The sequence below is a fragment of the Diceros bicornis genome, chromosome 37 (assembly GCF_020826845.1).
Source record: "Diceros bicornis minor isolate mBicDic1 chromosome 37, mDicBic1.mat.cur, whole genome shotgun sequence".
NCBI classification, from domain to species: Eukaryota; Metazoa; Chordata; class Mammalia; order Perissodactyla; family Rhinocerotidae; genus Diceros; species Diceros bicornis.
Window position 1 is genome coordinate 1,226,781 of NC_080776.1, and position 13,378 is coordinate 1,240,158.

A 13,378-nucleotide genomic window follows, 5' to 3' on the forward strand; every position below is an offset into this window, starting at 1 on the left:
TGATGTTAAATTGTTAAATGTTAAATTCTTTCCGCTACTTTTTGGAATAGATGTTTATCTTCAGCTTGTTCGGTCAAATGTTAGTTAAATTTGAAATACTTGTAAGTTATCTTATCCATTTTGTTCCTCATCATTTCACTCCCAACCCATGGCATCTGATCTATTTGTTATGTTGAATAGGCCCTTTTTCTCTTTACATTTTCAGAATGTTTATTGCTTGTATGTACAGAAGGCTTTGATTTCCACATCTTTGTCTTGAATCAGTTTCTGAAATTTATTAATTTATCAAATAAATGGAGAGAGGCAATAAGCAAGTAAACAAATAAAATATAAATTGCAAGTCATGCCACGTGCTGTAAAGAAAATTAGAACATGATGAAGAGACAGAGAGTGGGAGAAGGAGGCCGTTCCACGTGGTGGCTGGGGAAGATCTGGATGGGGTGAAATTGGAACAGAGCCCAGATAAAGCCAAGGCCATGAGGGTAGAAATTTCCACATGGAGTAAGGCTCTGAAGCAGGCACGAGCTTGATGTGCTCAAGGGAGGTAAGAAAGCCCATGTGGCTGGGGCACAGCTACCAGGTGTCTCAGAATGGGTCCCATCGGAAGAGAAAAACCACACAGTAATTTGAACGGGGCAAGTTTAATGTAGGGAATTATTAAGTGGAAAGGGATTGGAGTACTGGAGTAATGAGGGACTGGCAGTAAAGAGTAAAGAAAACTCTAAAGAATATAGGGATAGCAGATATAGTGGAGCAGTCACAAACTTTAGGGCTCAGGTAAAACACCCCAAATACCCCCTCTCTTCCCAGGATCTATATTCTGGATTGGCAGAGAGAGGTTGGATTGGTTGGAAAGGGCAAAGTCGTGCCTCACTGGAAGGCAGAGAAATCGCTGTGGTGCTGCACCAGGAGAACTTGCTGGAAATCTGGAAATTGTCAGAAACTCACCATCTAGGGTGCTAGGAGGAGCTGTTCATGGGGAGGTGTCTTAGTACAGGCACTCTGCTACAAAACGTCCTGAAATAGAGTGTGCCAGGGGAAGCCACCGGCTGCTGGGTGCTGTAGGAGGGACGCACAGGAAAGGCTGTGGGTGCTGCAGGAGCCTGGAGCTAGAGAAAACACCCTTGCTGCAGAAGCTGCACCCTAGAGAAGTCACGTGCCCTCCAGGAGCCGAGCACTGGAGAAACCACAAACCCTACAGGAGCCTGGTACTGGGGGAGCTGTGCACATGGCAGAAATGTGCCAACAAGTACACCAGAACCAGGAAACAAAATTCTTTCCTCCTGCAATACCTTCCCATTCCATCTACTGACAAAGCTTAACATTCTGCCAGATGTCAATGGAAAAATATTTACAGGACCCAGATCCATTTTCACAGAGCAAGCAAAAAAGATGAATTTTGAGCTGAGAAGCAATATGTAAATAACTGGTACACCAGAGCAAGCATGATAAAGAGTGATGTTGGAGTGGTGGACAGAGCCTGATGCAGGCCCTGTTGGCCACTGAAAGGAGCTTGCATTTTATTCTAAGGGTGATTAAAAACATCTGTTGGGAAGGTTTGAGCAGAAGCGAGGAGGAAGAGGAGAAGAGGCAATGAGACTAGAAGGAAGCAATTACAATAAGCCTAATGAGAGACGTTGGTGTCTGTGGAGCTGATGAAAAGTGGTTGGAACAGAATCTATGCGTCTTTCTGATGGATTGAAAGTTGCCAAGCAGCTGATGTCCAAGGAGTATTCTAGCTCCTTGGAAAAGGCGTGAACTCTAGCATAACATCTGTGGGAACTTAGGTGATTGTAGACAGCTTCTCTTCATCTTACTGCCAACTCAGTTAAATAATTAGTATTGTAGCACCTTATGTGATTGAATTTTAACTTATATTTACTTGGCTACTTGTCAATTAAAATATTCAAGAATATTTAGACTACAAGATAGCTTTCACAACCACTGTGTACGCGAGCAATTGCCCCTCAACACGCCAGTCAGTGCTGCTAATGAGATACAACTAGTGACATGCAACGTGTGCTTTGGGAAGGAAAAAAGCTATGAAATGATTCACAGGGCACCAGACCTGGGCTGGGTTTGTATCTTTGAACTTTTTACTGCAACCCACAGTAAGAAATATATTTTACTCATGACTCATGACCAATAAGTGAAGTGAAACAAAAATTTCACCAACCATACAAATCCTTACTCCATTTGCCGCATTCTGATAGTTTTTATTCGAGTTAACATTTTAATGAGTCATATCCTTTTGAATTAATTTCTTGAACCAATAATGAGTCATAACCTTCAATTCAAAAAATATGGGTGTAGGAAGTTTAAGAAAATCTCCTGTTCTCTCAGTGGCTGCATTTTTTTGCTGAAGCTCTTTATGTGTGGGTAGCACCATTTGCTAATTGATAGCAGGGTACAAAAATTTCCCTTTTGCATCATCTAACTCAGGAAGAAATTGTGCTTATGGGTTAAGTTTAGATTTTAGATTAAGATTCTATCTTGGATCCCAGAAGTTCTAAGTTTATAGTTTGTTATTTATTGTCTGCCATTTTCACTGGACCATATGTTTCTCAAGACGGGGAAGTTAAACTAACTTACTGTCGTATCCCCTAAAATACCTAAGATGATGTATTATGCTAATTGCTTAACACTGTTTGGTAGTACAGTTAAATGGAACACTAAGATAATGAATATATCATGTGTTTAAATTGAATAATAGCATTTCAGAACCTTGAGATTTTTTTAAATTAGCTTTGCTATCTTACATGGATATATGACTTTAGAATGTTCAAAATGATTTCATTTTCCTCATAGTATAACTTTTGCTTGTTTAGCACTTTGCAATTTCCTTGCTTCTTTTACATAATATTATCACAATTAAAATTAAGATAGTCTGATGAAGTACACAAATATCATTCCCACTTCCATCGAGGTAAAAGTCAAACCTGAGAGCTTAGTGTTAAAGAAGCGTCATGATCTGAACCTCATCTATTTCTGTTGGCTCTCATCATTGTCCAACACTCAAATTACTCATCAACTATACCACTTCTCATGATTCTCCCCTACCCACCCAAAACTCATGATTTTTTTAAAGCTCCATACATTTGTAGGCGTTATTCCCTCTGACTGAAAGGCCAATCCACTCTCCTGCCCCATCCTCCTCTTTGCCTGGCTAATTCCTACCTACCCTTCAAAACTCTCTCCAGTGTCTACTTCCAGGTAGAGTCTAGCAAAAGTGGAACCAGTGAGACCAGTTAGGAAGGCGTGAGAGTAAAGCAGACAAGAGATAAGTGAATAAATAAGTGAAGAAATGAGAAAAGCAGAGCTATGAGCCTTGTTGTGCCTCCCCTTTTGACTGCCAATGTAGTCATCTTCTTTCTGCCATTGGGAACAGGGCCTCTCTCATGATACCTCCGTGCCAAAGGTCCCGCTACGCCACCTACTTCGACGTTGCTGTTCTTCGCTGCCTCCTCCAGCCCCACTGGTCTGAGGAGGGCACTCAGTGGTCTCTGATGTACTATCTACAAAGGCTGCGACACATGTTAGAAGAGAAGCCAGAAAAGCCCCCAGAGCCAGACATTCCTCTCCTGCCCAGACCCAGGAGCAGCTCGATGGTGGCCACAGCTCCCTCACTAGTGAACACCCACAAAACCCAGGTAAGAGAAATGTGGTCCATTGTCATTTGAATCAACAACTTCAGCCATAACAGATTCTCTTTGTCCTCTGTGCATCCAGCTCGCATTTATTCCAGTTCTGACTGGTTGGTGGGTTACTCTGATGCTGTTATCCTTTCTCTTCCGTCTTCTACTGCTGGACCATTTTGCTGCCTTTAGCGTTTAATTTACTGTTCAAAGAAGTGCTATCTAAATGCCTCTAGTGCACACTAATCTAGAGTAAGCCTCTCTTGATCCAGAAGAATGGAAATTGAGTCTTTTGCCTAATCGGAGTACTAGTTAATAGAGAGTTCTCACATCTACTCTGTCAATGACTAATATCATAAAATGCTTGACACTAGCATTTTACTGAACATGACTTAACTTCTTTTGCATAGCTCAAAGTTTTCTGGTACCTCAATGTCATCATTAGGAATATTTGATATTTTTGATATGTAGTCTTGCTATTTATTGCAGTTGTTTGGAAGAATAAACTGAATGTATACTGATGTCATGACATTCCCTTGAAAATCGCTTCTTTTGAAAAATGAATGTCCTGATATCAGCTTGAACACTTGTTCCTCCCTCTTTCTCATCAGCACCACGTGTTGACTATGCAGAGAAAAATGTGATTTGCAGTGTGTTCCAGTTGTTTGGGTTCACTTAAATGTGAGTTGGCTGTGTCTGAGAAAGTTTGCCTATTCTGAAAATAAACATGAGCAATGTTAGAGAGAAAAGGAAATAGACTCTGTTTTAGTTGTAGATGATTCTACCCAAAGTGAGTCTCTCCTTTGGTGCATCATTAAATGGAAAAACACTTTTTTTAATAAAAAGAGAAAAAAAGATACCTATTCCCTCCAATTTTCTTAGCTTTCCTGAATATGGAGCTTCATGGTCTCACTGTTGAAAACTCCAAACAGAAGTTACAGTTAAGATGAAATATGTCTCCTCAGTAGCAGGATTTAGATTCTAAAACTCTGGACACACAAGTTGAATACTTCATAGATATCGCAACAGGAGGCATAGCCCTATTGAAAACACAACATCTCAATAAGAAAAGTATTCGGATCTAAAGCCCTAAGTCCTTGATCATGAAGTCTACCTTCATTGTCTATTAAGGATCTCACCATGAAGTGTAATGAAGAGGAAAAGTCTCTCAGCCCTGAGGCCTTTTCCAAGGTTTCGTTGACCAATCTACGGAGGTCTGCAGTTCCCGATCTTTCTTCAGACCTTGGCATGAACATTTTTAAGAAGGTAAGTAGAACCACTTATGCTCCTGGATATTTCGGTAATTAAAAAAAAATCAGTGGGGCCTGAGGTGTTGCTGATCATGCTGCGGCGTGGGGTAGGTGGGAAAGGAACATCGGGGAACAGAAGTCGGGTCCCAGTTGTGATCCTGGTTGGCAGCATGACCTTGTGTGAGTCCCTCTGTGTGCGTCCCATTCTCAGTGGTACCTGGGGTTGTGACAAAGCTCGGTGCTGATGACGTGTGTAATGCACCTTCTGTAGAGTGGTGATGGAGGCAACTGCAGCAGTGATGGTAACTTGCATTTAGATGCTTCGTCTCATTTGATCAAGCACTTTATATAAATAGTTCTCATTTAATCCCGTGAAATCCTTATTCACCACATTTTGCACTTGAGAAACTGAGTCTTATTGCAGTTCTTAGAGTAATAGGATCATCATGGTACATTTATTCTTAAGTCATTTCTGTTTTAAAGACAGCAAACAAACCAAGCTGTGTTAATAAAGGAGTAAATTCTTATAACAGACCACTACATTTACTACCATCACAACTTCTCCTTGTGAGTAAGTCACAGTGCAGGTGTCCATTCAACAAATTCAACAAACGTTTATTGAGCATCCACAAGGAGCTAGAACTCTAAAGATGGGAAATTAAAGGTGGGGTCTTTAGCACAGAGGATTAAGAGCTCACACATGGGAGTCGGTTGATCAGGCTTCAGTTTCCAGCTCTGCCACTTTCTCTCGTGTGATTCTGGCCAAATACTGACACTATGTCTCAGTTTCTTCATCTGTACATCGGGTACATAATATACTTAACCTCAAGGTTATGAGGATTAAGGGAGAGAATCCATGTACAGTCCTTACTGTGCCTGGCACTTAGTAAATACTCTCAATAAATGTTGATTATTACTCTCAAAAAAAAAAAAAAACGAAAAAAACCGAGCTTTAGAAACTTTAGGTAGTTTGTGAAAGATTGGGTCCAAACTCAAAACTAGGTCTTCTAGCTAAATAGTCCCTGCTCTTGTGAATCCACCACTCCACCTCTCTTTTCTATAATTATATGGAGCTAATCAAATAGAAAATAATATGTGTAGAATAATATATGTGTGGTAGCTTCGTTTTCTCTTTTCCAAAATGATTATTTTAATTATGTTGGTGAAGAACACAGAACAGATTATTAAGTTATCTGTGAGCTCAGAGTGTTGCTAAGCAGGCAGTCATGTCTGCCTTCATTGATAGCGAAATAATAGGCAGTGGCTGTAGTTTTCCTAAAACATTGGTCATTGCGGGGAAAAAAGAGGTTTTCAGTACTGATTGCACATGAGAATCTCTGGGGAGTTTTTAAAAATTCGAGTGCCCAGGCCTGACCCCAGACCACTTAAGTCAGAATTGCTGAAGGTTAGGCCCAGACATTGGTATAATTTAAAAGCTTCCCAAGCAATTCTAAACTCTTATTTATGCTGGATCTTGAGGTTGCCTGACTGGCAGAAGAAATGGGTTTGTACCGATTTCTTCTTTGACTCTCCTTATAAACAGCGGCACACATTTGAAGTTGTCTGGCTGGAACAATTCATCTCAGTCTTGAAAAATGAAACAGAAAATACTGGCTGGTCCAAGTGGTGGCTCAGGGATCCATATACAGACCCTAGTCCGGTGGTTCTCAAATTCAGCATGTATCAGAATCACCTGCAGGGTTTATTCAGGCCTGCATTGCTGGGCCTCACCTTGTCTGAGTCTGACCCAGCAGGTCTGGGGTGGAGCCTGAGGGTCTGCATCTCTAACAGGTCCCCAGGTGACTCTGACACTGCTGGTCCGGGGACTGCACTTTGAGAACCACTGCCCTAACCCAACCCAGCAGAAAGACCCAGGGACCATGTTACCTTTTCTGCGTTTCTTTCCCTCTTTAATGCATTTTGGAAATTTCTCCCATCTCTCCTGAATCATATTCAGTGACTTTCTGGGTCTCTTCTTCCTGGAGCATTTTCTGTATTTCACTGCAGATTGTGGAGCCCTTTGGGAAGCAGACTGTAACCTCTCCTTTGCCCTGTGCCTAACCCTTCACTCTCATCCTTGTAGTTCAAGAGCCGCAAAGAAGACCGAGAAAGGAAAGGCTCCATCCCGTTCCACCACACAGGGAAGAGGAGGCCGCGGAGGATGGGAGTGCCGTTCCTGCTTCACGAGGACCATCTGGATGTGTCGCCCACCCGGAGCGCCTTCTCCTTTGGAAGTTTCTCTGGGCTTGGAGAAGACAGGCGAGGCATTGAGAAAGGAGGCTGGCAAACCACCATTTTAGGTGACCACAGGGGCCTTCCGAAGTAGGGCAGAGCTTGTGACCTGTTTAGAAATCTGGATCTAGGGCTCCCGGGCAAATCTGGATCTTTCTTAGACAGTTTAGTCAAGAAATTTGGGCCCAAATGTGAGACTCCCAGTGTGAAAATAATACTGTGACTTCACAGCCAAAGAAATGCAGATAGTTGAATTAATTATGCAAGAATCCTGTATAATGAGACAGGTAATGGCCCTATTTCTTGGATAGTCTAGCTGTGGGAACATGGCCCGAGAGTTCCGTGCATTAACTTTCGCTGTGAATCCAAAGACAGACTTTTATTTAACCTGGTTGTTAAAAAAGGAAGACGTAAAGAAAAGAAAAAGAAAGCTTTTTTTTCCTTTCTGGATGACGTGTTAAGAAGGCCAGCTTAAAACAAGGAGCTGACAGTGAGCAGGGGGCCAACAGATGGGTTCTGACATTTGGCTTAGATTGGGGCTGGCCCTGTCACAGGCAGCTTCATCTGTCATCCTGACCCTGAGTGTTCCCAAGGCAAGTTCAATTCCTGCTCCTTGGCTGTGCCTCACGCCCTCGTTACTATCCCCTCACGCTCACTGCTATCCTTTGGAAAGACAAAATCTCAGCAGAGAATCTTCCAGGTTTTCAAACCTTCTGGTGGTGCTCTTGTTCGTCTCAGGGAAATTTACCCGGCGGGGCAGTTCGGACGCGGCCACGGAGATGGAGAGCCTGAGTGCCAGGCACTCCCATTCTCATCACACGCTGGTGAGTGACCTGCCAGACCACCCCAACAGCCACGGAGAAAACACCCTCAAGGAAGGTGGGTCGGAGGCGGCAGCTGCAGGCGGGAGTTCAGGTTCCTTTTCCTGTTTCCTGTTTCTACTCCATGTTCTATTTTCATTGTAATCTGACTCTCTGTGCTTTTTGAAAATGTGCATTCGTGTATTACATTGCTTGGTAATTTACTTGTGAGCCATTCTTAGAATTTCCACAGTAGCAAGAGCTATTTGACAGCACACTGTGAACACCTCCTCTCAGAGGGGAAACTAGGGCAAGCCATTCATACTTGTTTTCAAAAGGTCATAGACCCACGGGGCTAGGAGAGACGTGGAGGACAGCTGGGTCCAATACTTTGTTCCCCTCTATGACGTCCCTCTGAAGGCTTGTCCACCTCCGGCAGAGGGAAGTCACTGCCTTCCAAGGCCACCGATTCCTTTTTCAGACAGCTGCTATTTCAGATAAGTGCCTTATGTGCTCTGTATAGAGCAAACATCTGTCTCTGGGTGGAATCCAAGACGGGTTCTTATTCTGTGCTCTTAGCCTATGAGCAACAATTTCGTCCCTCCTTCCCTGGGACTGTATTGAAGGTATTTGATGACATCTATTAGTTACCACCACAAATTTTTGTTCCATTACTCTCAGGCAAAGGAGAAAAAATTCTTCTTGTTTATTATTGCTTAAACATACTAGATAAAATTAAATATTTTACCAGCCACAAACTTGTGGGGAAATACTTCAACTAAGCTTGTTTAACTATATCAGTGGGGTCTGCCATTTAATACGGGGTAAAATCCACCTATTAGACAAAAGTTAAATTCTAGCTTGGGTCTTAAGGAAGCCAGCTGGAATTCACATTTTCCATAACCTTCATTATTTATCAGATATTAGATGACCTTGACACCTGCGGCCGTTCCAAGGGAGTTGAGAATAGCTTTAAGACTGTCAAATATCTGCGAAAGCTACAGCTGTGACTGTGGTCATGAATGTCCGTGTAACATGGTGTCGCAGGTTAATATGGGAAAACTAAGACGTGGCTTTCCTTTTATTAGTGCGATCCCAGATCTCCACCATCACAGTGGCAACCTTCAATACCACATTGGCGTCATTCAACGTAGGCTACGCAGACTTCTTCAGTGAGCATATGAGGAAGCTCTGCAACCAGGTGCCTATCCCGGAGATGCCACACGAACCGCTGGCGTGTGCGAACCTGCCGCGAAGCCTCACAGACTCCTGCATAAACTATAGCTACTTGGAGGACACAGAACACATTGATGGGACCAACAACTTTGTCCACAAGAATGGCATGCTTGATCTTTCTGTAAGGAGCAAGAATTTTTCTTACCGAAGCTTGAAAGATATTGACTCTTTGGTCCGGTTTTTACAATGCTGAGTAAAATGGGCGTATGGTTTCTTATGAATGTTGAACCTTGAAATGAAAAACTACCCATGTGAAAAATTTCACCAGTGTGTCAACCATCTTAGATGCACCTTTCCCTTTTTTTAAGCATTCTATTACATTTGATCTGATCTCAAAATATTTTTATAATCCAAAACATTAGTGAATCCTGAGTATACGTATATAAATATACATAAATGTGTGTGTTTGCTGAGTCCCTTCTTTTTAGAATGAGAATAAAAAGTTCTCAGTTTATTTTCTTTTGTTATATAAGCAACATGACTACAAACCTCCCGTGTAGCAGGGAAAAATGAGTACAAGTCCATTAAGAGATTTAAACCTGCGTTCTCCAGAGTACCTGTCTTGGTTATAGTTATTAACATGTGAAAGGGTTGTTGTATATTACAATTATATTTCACAAAATTTTTTATTTCACATTAGGGAACCTGGCTCAGCAAATAATTTAAAATATTAAAATCAGCGAAAGGACATAATTTAAACATGCAAATATTTTTCATTTAAAATTGCAGTGTAAATAATGGTACAATTGTGAACACACAAATTTCCCTCTGTTATGTGCATAAGGAAGTCATTGTTCTTTATCCATTATTGGTGGAAAGTGAAAGGCAGAGGATTAAAACACTTCAATTTAAAAAATCGGTTGAACAAGTTTCCATTTGGGCAAATAATTACCCATTAATTCGCTATGCTTCAGTATCCCCATTCACTGTCTATATCATGGCAAGTTTTAGAATATTTAAGTGAGATGATACACATTTTCAGTTCTTTGGGTGAGTTATACTCTGTATTAAGCACAAACACAAGGTCCCAATGCAGCTTAGATAGGAACGTCTGAAAATGACTTGGATTATTTATGCTCAAGTGCATAGAACAGCCTAGAGGAAATAGATTAAATAGAATAACCAAACCTCTTTAGGAAGAGGCAGTTCAGGTAAGTTAATCCTCTGTTTACCTTCGTCTTCCTGCAGGTGGTTCTGAAGGCTGTTTATCTTGTCCTGAACCATGACATCAGCTCTCGGATCTGTGATGTGGCGCTGAACATTGTTGAATGCCTACTTCAGCTTGGGGTGGTGCCCTGTGTGGAGAAGAGCAGGAGGAAAAGCGAGAACAAGGAAAACGAGGCTGTGGAAAAGAGGCCAAGTGAGGGGACCTTCCAGTTCAAAGGAGCATCTGGAAGTTCCGCCTGCGGATTTGGGGGCCCCACAGTGAGTGGAGCTGGAGATGGTGGAGGAGAAGGAGGAGGAGGTGGAGACGGAGGAGGAGGAGGAGGTGATGGAGGCGGAGGAGGAGATGGAGGAGGTGGCCCGTATGAGAAGAAGGATAAGAGCCAAGAGAAGGTATGGCAGCACTGCCTTCGCATCATCACGAAGTGTCGCCCCTGGTTTCTTTCCAGTGCTTGCTTGTCAGCAGTTTGTTGACTCAGAACAATAGCTAGTCAGTAGAGCAAGAAAGTGGTGAGTCTGGAAATCTCTTCATGAGCTTATCAGCAGACGTTAGTAGAAACAGATGAAACTGTCCTAAATTCAAAAACCGCTGCCATCCGAGCACTGCTAGAGCTAGTTGCCAGGTCGTGTTGTTTCTGCAGGAGAACATCTCTTATACACCGCATTGCCATAATTTCAGTCTGCCTCCAAGGGTAGCCTCTTTCTCAAGACCTTCAGGGTCTGACCTAGTTGAGCAGTGTTTTAGTCCCCTCAGGCTACCATGACAAGTACCATCATCCGGGTGGCTTAAACAACAGACATTTATTTCTCGCAGTTCAGGAGGCTGAGAAGTCAAACATTAAGGTGCCAGAAAGGTAGGTTTCATTCTGAGGCCTCTTCTTGTGGCTTGTAGGTGGCTGCCATCTCGCTGTGTGCTCACTTGACCTCTGTTTTCTGCGTGCACAGAGAGAGAGAGAGAGAGAGAGCGAGAGCGAGCAAGCTCTCCGGTGTCCCTTCTTATAAGGGCACTGATTGCATCAGGTCAGAGCTCCACCGTCATGACCCCATCTAACCCTAATTACCTTCCAAAGGCCACATCTCCAAATAAGATCACTTTGGGAATTAGGGCTTCAACATATGAATTTGAGGGAGACACAAACATTTAGTCCATAACAAGCAGTATTTTTCCTCAAGACAAAGTTATTTCTCTTGATCTAAGAAACATATTTTTTGGCAGCCAACTTTAATCAGTTAAGGAGAAAGATAGGGAAGAATTTTGTTTGGTTAGTCCGCTGGCTTACAGGTGTTGGTTTGGAAGACTAGCCTTGGTCCTCTCGTGTCTCAATGTGTCACGTCCCCGTATCTTTAGCTTTCTTATTATTGATTGTTCCTGAATTTGATTCCCTTTGCCTGGGCAACACCTGGTTTATGAACTCTGCCCTTAACATCAAGAATTAGTTTTCTCCTTCCATTTGGGTTTTAAATAAGAATGATCACAGCTTAACTTCACGTAACTCATGCTGATTTGAATTTGGGGTTTTAGTTGGAAAATGCTGTTAAGAAATTGAAATGAACAAGAGATTTGAATCTCTAACAAGCGACAATCTACACATCAGGTCGAGTGTGAGATTTCACCGTGCAGAGTTCTGCATCTAAACTATCAGTTGTCCATTTTTTTCTCACAGGGTATCAGGTTTTTACGTCTGAATAAGCATTGCAGTACTCTTTCCTCTTGTGTAGTTTCTTCTCCGTCTCTTTCCAGTCCCACTTGATGTATGTTTAATGTGCATTCATCATCTGTTTCTTCATCTCTTCATCTACACCTATCTTCGCAGTATTCATGGACTCTGATCCAAATATTCCTGCCCCAATATTCTTGGGTTCCTGAACCTTTTCTTTAAGATTTTCTTCTCCTGCCTTAATCATATATATGTTATTTTTCAATTCTAATAGAATCTTCTGGTACTTAAGATTCCCAACTTCTTACCTCCCCTTACATCACTGAAGACAATCCAAGGATCCCCAGCTCTCACCTTAGATGAAGATTGTCTAAATGATGGTACAGATCACAGGGATTTGATCTTGGATTCTAAGATCTCAGGGATCATTGTCAGCAGTTACGTAGGAATTAGCACACAAATACAAATTATAAGGACCAAATTTATAAACACAGCAAGTGGTGAGATTCTTACTAAAGTTCCAGTTATTACCTATGGGTCTAGGCTGGTCACTCAAATAAATGATAGATGATGCCATGCCCATTATAACCTTAAAGGGAGAATATAAAGAAAAAATGTAACAGTTGTGAAATTTTGATAAGCTTTTATCAGTAAAGCTTAGATATTCCAGCTAAATTGGTGAGGGTTTTGTTATGTATCCTAAGGATCTCTGAGGCTCATGATTCGTATTTTGTCTTTAGTTCTAAAATTTGAGTTCTAAAATTTAGAAGTAGTATTTTCATTTAATTTCTTACATTCTCTTGACTATTTAAAATCTAGGCATTATACTAGATACTTGATAATATACATGTTATTTGACCAAAGTTATTACTTTTGATTAGTGTGGGATTTTTTTTTTTGTGAGGGAGATTGGCCCTGAGCGAACATCTGCCAATCCTCCTCTTTTTTTTTTTTTTTTTTTTTGCTGAGGAAGACTGGCCCTGGGCTAACATCCATGCCCATCTTCCTCTACTTTATATGGGACGCCGCCACAGCATGGCTTGACAAGTGGTGCATCGGTGCGCGCCCGGGACCCGAACCGGCGAACCCCAGGACTGTTTGCACCACCGGGCTAGCCCCAGTATGGGATTTTTTGAAGTCAGATTACCTAGTCTCCAAACCAGCTATCACGATGTTTTGTAGTTAGCTCTGCAAAATAATTTTCTTTGTGGTAGAGAGAATTTATAAAATAAAACTTATGCGTTATGTATGTGATTTGCATAAGTCTATTCTGCTCCAAACCCATCTGTTATTTTCAGTGCAATCAGAGGGTTTATCTCATTTTGCAACCTAGTAACACCGGAAGCATGGGGAATTAAGCCTGAAATGTTACTTAATATCTGTCCTGGTTTCTGCCTGTAGCT

The 13,378-nt window shown here is 41.9% G+C and overlaps 1 protein-coding gene across 2 annotated transcripts in view; it reads left to right on the plus strand.

Annotated features, from left to right (window-relative positions):
- The window catches only part of UNC80 (unc-80 homolog, NALCN channel complex subunit), a 199,013-nt gene that overhangs the window by 33,723 nt on the left and 151,912 nt on the right, over window positions 1-13,378 (plus strand). For both annotated transcript variants that reach the window (XM_058532911.1, XM_058532912.1), the window contains exons 8-13: window positions 3,389-3,650; window positions 4,767-4,901; window positions 6,969-7,185; window positions 7,856-7,996; window positions 9,006-9,274; window positions 10,342-10,710. In XM_058532911.1, the coding sequence (XP_058388894.1) occupies window positions 3,389-3,650; window positions 4,767-4,901; window positions 6,969-7,185; window positions 7,856-7,996; window positions 9,006-9,274; window positions 10,342-10,710 (1,393 nt within the window). The remainder of the gene's footprint in view (window positions 1-3,388; window positions 3,651-4,766; window positions 4,902-6,968; window positions 7,186-7,855; window positions 7,997-9,005; window positions 9,275-10,341; window positions 10,711-13,378) is intronic.